This window comes from Microtus oregoni, unplaced genomic scaffold (genome assembly GCF_018167655.1).
Source record: "Microtus oregoni isolate MIOR12 unplaced genomic scaffold, Mior012 000009F_ref0000495, whole genome shotgun sequence".
In the NCBI taxonomy this organism is placed as follows: domain Eukaryota; kingdom Metazoa; phylum Chordata; class Mammalia; order Rodentia; family Cricetidae; genus Microtus; species Microtus oregoni.
This window is the reverse complement of record NW_024543068.1, coordinates 21,827,796-21,833,795: the sequence shown is the minus strand read 5'-3', so window position 1 is coordinate 21,833,795 and position 6,000 is coordinate 21,827,796. Positions and strand designations below refer to the sequence as shown.

Sequence of the window (6,000 nt, the reverse complement as noted above, 5' to 3'; positions counted from 1 at the left end):
AGATATATGTGAATGAGTGTGTGCACGTGTGTGTGTGTGTGTGTGTGTGTGTGTGTGTGTGTGTGTGTGTGTTAAGCTGACATTTACATAAATTCCTGTGAAACCAAAACACAGAGCACAGAAGTGAGCCAGGGAATTAAGGTCTCTAGGAAAAAGAGGAAAAAAAAAATCACCCAACAAGATTTCAGTATGCCCTGTTAAGTTTGTATAAACTTGGTGGTGGGGTAAACCAAATAATTAATGGCTATGTAACCACCAGTCAATCATCTGTGTGGCTCGAGACCCAAAAGAACAGACATCTGCCTAGGAGCATGTTAGAGAGCAGTCTCCATGCCACATCCAAACTCATAGACAAATATTGAGAATGGGAGGGGCATTCTTGGTCGTTCTGCCTGGGCCAATCACACATGGCTCTGCGGGTTCCTGGGCATGGAATGCTGACTTGTTCTTAAGATTCGGGCTCCTGCTATGCTTGTTATTGTTGCTGTTGCTGTTGTTGTTTTGGGGTTTTGTTTTGTTTGAGACAGGATCTGACTATATATCCCTGTCTGGCTTGGAGCCAGCTGCATAGACCAGCTTGCCTTGAACTCACAAAGATCCATCTCCTAAGTACTGGACTTAAAGGAGTGCCCGCCTGACCCAGCTTTCACACCAGTCCTCGTGTTTAAAGGCTTTACTACTAAAAGAAATTTATTTTCACAGACAATGTAATCCACTTGATCATAAGGCAGAATTGTTAAAATTTTAACTTTTTGTTATTTTTTAATAGCATGCTCAAAACTTCTTTCTATAATGATTAAATGTAGGGGACAATAGGCGGTGATAAAAACAACTTTTTTTTGTGAGAAATACAACCAACGTTCTCTAGAGAGCTCTCAGCCATTTTCACATGCCTTCCAACCTGGCAGAAGTACCAGCCCACAGATTAAAAGACACATAACTAGCTTCTTGAAGTGTCTTAGAGGTCTCACTACAGAAGCCACTGGACAGTGAGAATGGCCTGTGTCTGGTGAGGCAAGATTTAGGTTACACACAGAATTAGCAAAATCTCACCTGAAGCCTTTACGTAGGACTAATATTTAAAGTGTGCAGATGCAGCCCTTAGCTGACCAGGCTAGGAGCCATGTTTCAGATCTCTGTACATAGAGTGCCATGCCATCTTCACTGCTCAATTTTGGCCTAAAGATCAAGGACAATCATTCACAGTTCTGCCAATCTCCCATCACCACGCTGCGCTCAAGGGATGCTTCTCATCTCGAGGCGTGTTTGTTATTATTCTTTTTGTTGTTTGGGTCTTTTGTTTGGTTGATTTGGTTTGGTTTTGTTTTTGCTGTTATTATTGTTTTGTTTTGTTTGCACTGCCTGTCTCTTCTTCAACTGCACAGGTTTGTTCGACTACCTCCTTCATCCTTGAAGCTGTTTATGCAGACGTATAACATAAGTTTCTCAATTACATTCTTATTCCAACCCCAGGTTCCCCAGAGAGACTAAATAAAAATTAAATTTCACCAATTACAGGCAGCCATGGAGGTCTTCAAATGCTTCACAATGTGGCTTCATATGAACCATTCACATCCCAAGTACAGCCCCAAATAAGTTATCTTTGATTGTCTTTCAGGCTGTGCGTCACCGTGCGGTGCCTCCCTCCCAGCCTAGGGCAGGATGATGCTCCTGACCCCTTCTGTTGAGCCGATGGGAGCATGCAGCTTGCTCTGGCCAATGAACGTGAACAGAGGTTTCACTTTCCTGTGTCCATTTTCTTGCCTGCCACAGTGGTCAAGGTATGTGTGACTCAGCCTCGACCCTGAATAAAGAAGACAGCACTGCAGAGAAGAGATACAAAGGATGCAAACAGAACAAACAAAAGCCAAAGTTGAAACAAAAGAGTGTTATTTCAAATTACTGAGCTTTGGGGATTGTCTGTTATGGCGACCTAATGCCCCTGACACTTTAGTCCTAATGAAATGTTATTTTTTCACACAAAAGAAACGTCCGGGGCACTGAGCATCATGGCAAATCTGAAAGAGAAGAAACGTGGGCTCCATCTATTACATGAGAGCGTGTGCATGATATGTAGATATGTACGCAGGTTATTGACAGGCACTTTGAGCAGTTGTAAAACTGCTCAAGCCCTTAGATAATCCACAATCTCCAAAATGTCATAGAAAAACAAGTGCTTTGACTTGAACCCATTTGTCAAAATCATTTGCAGGGTCACATTTCCAGGACCAAGTCCATTAATCAAATGGAACTTCATTCTGAGGTACCAAACAAACTAACTAGTTATTGGGCTCCTCTGTCATTGAGGAGGGCCAGGCTGACCCAGGAGGAGATGATTACAACAAAAAAAGAGGAGCATCCGGTCATTAACAGAATTAGAGAGCCCTAACCAAGTCAAAGGCCACACGGTAGCCTCTCACTTCAGAGAGTATGAAGCCAGAGCTCAGCATATGTATTGTAAGGAAAATTTCAAATACACGATATTTGATTGAATTCCTAAGGTAAAAACCTTAGGGGGATGTTTTGGGGGTCTGGAATGAGTAACTGAACGCTGTGTTCAAACGGGGCCTCATAAACTTGATTACGCTTATACTCTACCTACAACCTGCACACTTTCCCGCCTTTGAAACTCTGTAGCTCTGAAGGATTTTCTTCCTCACTGCAGAACAGAATTGTCTGAGTTTCTCCTTTAAGTAAAGAGAAAACTGTCCGTTTTCAATTTGCTTTGAACTGGTGAGTCAGGGCGCGATGGATGATGTCATATGTTAGCCTGCAATCCCTGGTATGGTTCTCGGGGGCTCCCTGGAGCTCTCCACTCAGTCCTGTCCGGTTTCCGTGGCAGACAGTACTCCCCGGGTTCCATCCTTTCTTCTTTGGCTTCTTCCCAGCCCCAGGCCAGGAGCCTGGCTAGCAGGGGATAAAACAGGAAGTCTGAGCGCTTCAGCCGGCTGCGAGCCCCCTAGTGTTTTCCCACTCGGCATCCTGGCCTGGTTCCCCAGAAGTACAAACACACGCACAGAGCCCCATTGTTGCCGCCTTCCCCGGCCCACTGGTCCTAATATGGAATGCAGCAGGAAACCCACGATTTCCTGACGCTCGCTCGGCAAGCTGGAGGAAACGAGGGGGGAAACTCCGTTTAAAAGCCTTGCCCTCCTCCATGTTAGCTGTGTGCTGGAAAACCAGGCAGGAGTTATCCAAATCCCACCGTGTCATCAACCGGGCTGGGGTTGGGGAGGGCAGAGTGAGACTCTCAACAGGCTGCTGCAATATTTAGACTGCCAGGAAGTCCCGGGAAGTCTGTGGAAAGGAGAGCGTCTTAACTCCAGCCATTGAGGGAAAGGGACAGACCTTTTACATCCCTCCTCCCAAGAGTGCGTTCCCCTTCTCGTCCAGCATGGTGAGCAGCGGGGCTGGTGTGTGTCTGGGCCGTGCCTGGGAGAGCCAGGCCAGCCACAGTCAGGTCGCCTGAGCCGCAGTCTGGGGCCGGTCCCACCGCTCCATGCGCTGCCGAAGCCCAAGCAGCAGCAGCAGCCGGAGCCGCCAACATGAGCTGCAGAGAGGGGACTGACAGCAGCTGCGGCTGCGGTGGGCGCGACGAGAACAGGATCCTGAAGTGTGTGGTGGTCGGAGACGGTGCGGTTGGGAAGACCTGCCTGCTGATGAGCTACGCCAACGACGCCTTCCCGGAGGAGTACGTGCCCACTGTGTTTGACCATTACGCAGGTAGGAAAAAGTGGGGACCAAGTTTATCTAAAAGAGCGATGGGGATGGGGGCACAGCCCAAGTTCAGAAGGGCCTGGTTTACCCAGAAAGTCAGAGTCAGATGTGGGGCTGGCAGGTACCAGGTTAAAGCAAGCCAAGAAGGTTGTTAGGAGACTGGGGGAGAACCTGCGCATCAATTTACATGGTACCGCCTTCCCCACTTGAAGCAAATGTGTAATCCTGGAAAATATCCTCCAGACCTCACAGCCAGAAATTTTTCTCAGCATTTTCCTCTGAACTTTCCTATACTTTTCACGAAGATGCTTTTATGTGTGGTGTAATTGCATAAATTTCCATTTAAAAAATCACCACTAGACACGTGGGAAGAATGCTCTACTCTGTCCACTTTAGCTACTACTTCGTGCTGGTCATAAACAAAAATGTTAAGAAAACCAGCTTTTTTTTTTCTGGATTATTTTGGGCCTAAATTTTGTACTTTCTCTCTTCTGGGGTGGTAGGCGAGGAGGAAGGTGCCCCATTCTTTTAAATATTGAGTGGGAAATTAAGCAAAAGATCGCTATGTTTTTAAAAGTAAAAATTCAAATGTAAATAAAATCACTTCGGAGTGTGTCCCCAAAAAGATGAATTTTAGTAGTCACAACTTAACTCTTTCTGAGATTTCTAGTTTGGGAGGTTGGAACGCTTGTGGAAGTTTCGGTCAGCATCCTGCTTTGGTTCCCATCTTGACTGTGACCCCGTAAGCTTCCCCTATGGGAATTGATGTGTTTCTCTCAGCTCACTGTGGCCTCGGTTTTATAACATCTTTTTGAACGTGGCAATCACCAAAGAATTATCAGGGATCTGGGGTCTTGGGGGGTCTGGTCTTCACCTTGGATTGGGATCGGGATTCCTGTGGAGGAAGCCGCCCACATGAAGCCTGCCTGAGTCTCTGCTCTCTGGTCATTTGAAATCCTCCCTCCACAGGAAGTAGCCGCTTCTCCGGAGTGCCATAGTCGCCCCCATCGCCCCTTCCTTTTAAGTGTACATATTTGTGGTGGGGGTACACCGTGGACAGGCAAGAGATTCACTGCTGGGGAGGGCGTCCATTTCCTAACAAGGTTTTTTTTTTATGTTTGTGGAAATTACCTGTAAATTTTAATGCCAAGTCTTCCGAGCATTTCTGAAAATGTACTGAGTGTGACCAGGGAAGAAGTTTTTAATGGGGATGGAACAAAGATTTAAAATGGAGTTTTATGTTTATGGGGGAGATGTGAATTAGAGGATTCTGTACCTTGAGGCAGGGACTCTGGTTCTGGTCCCGGATTGTCCCAAAAGTTGTTTCTCCTGTATCTTCTTTATGCCACAAAGGGAAGTGGAGAGACCCTTGGTTCAGGAGCTTCCTGATCAAAGATGGAACTGAAAATCTCCTAAAAGGAAAGGCTCCTAATGCCTGGGAAATTATGTCTCCAGATACCCATCCCTCGGGTGAGCCAATTACAGTCATGTTGACAAGAAAGACAAAACCATCTTTGGAAATGAAGTTAGCCTATTAAAAAAAAATGAGGTCAAAACAACTAGACTTTGCTAGCATCGAGCTATTTTATTTTTCAATTGTAATCACAATGACTAGTGTTTGAGCACCCAAAACCTCTCAAAGAAGTTTTAATATCTGGGTTTTCATGAACCAAACTGTATTCTCCCAAGGACTCACGGCCCCTAGACACAGTGCAGTTCTTTGCCCACAGTAGGCATTCCTGAGCGCGGTCACTTGGGTTTATGCTACACGCGCTCTCATACGTGATCATCTCATGTGCTGTCCGTGTGGTTAAAGAGGGAAGAAAGGCTTGAGCCACAGTTCACACTGGAGACTCGGAAAGTGCTGATTTCAATCCCAAAGACCTCACCCAGCTCTTCTTGCTCCGGCTGAGCCTGTAGGTGGCCACCAGGGAGCAAATCAGTGCTAAAATAAGCAAAGCCCCCCCCCCTTCCCCATCTGGATCCAGTTTTCATTCCCTGGGTCCTACTGACCCACTCTGATATGACAACAGGAAACACAGCTGCTGTGTCTTTAGAAAAGTGTCCTTGAAGTCAAAAGCAGCCTGTCTCTTGGAGATGGCCCATCCAGGAGACTAAGTATGTAGTAATAAGGACAACATACAACAATACCGCATGATCTACTTCTAATATTGCCTTTTTCATTTACTCTGTGGCCTTGAGAAAGTTACTTAACCTCTCTGTGCCTCTGTTCATAGTGATAATAACAGGGACAATAAAGGTTTTTGAATCGTTTTCAAAAGC

At 46.0% G+C, this 6,000-nt stretch overlaps 1 protein-coding gene across 1 annotated transcript in view; it reads left to right on the top strand.

Moving 5' to 3' along the window:
- The first annotated feature begins 3,148 nt into the window (after nt 1–3,148).
- Nucleotides 3,149–6,000, top strand: part of Rhoj (ras homolog family member J) — an 81,633-nt gene continuing 78,781 nt past the window's right edge. Inside the window, exon 1 of the mRNA XM_041658438.1 lies at nt 3,149–3,723. Coding sequence (XP_041514372.1) covers nt 3,546–3,723 — 178 coding nt within the window. The 5' untranslated portion in view covers nt 3,149–3,545. The remainder of the gene's footprint in view (nt 3,724–6,000) is intronic.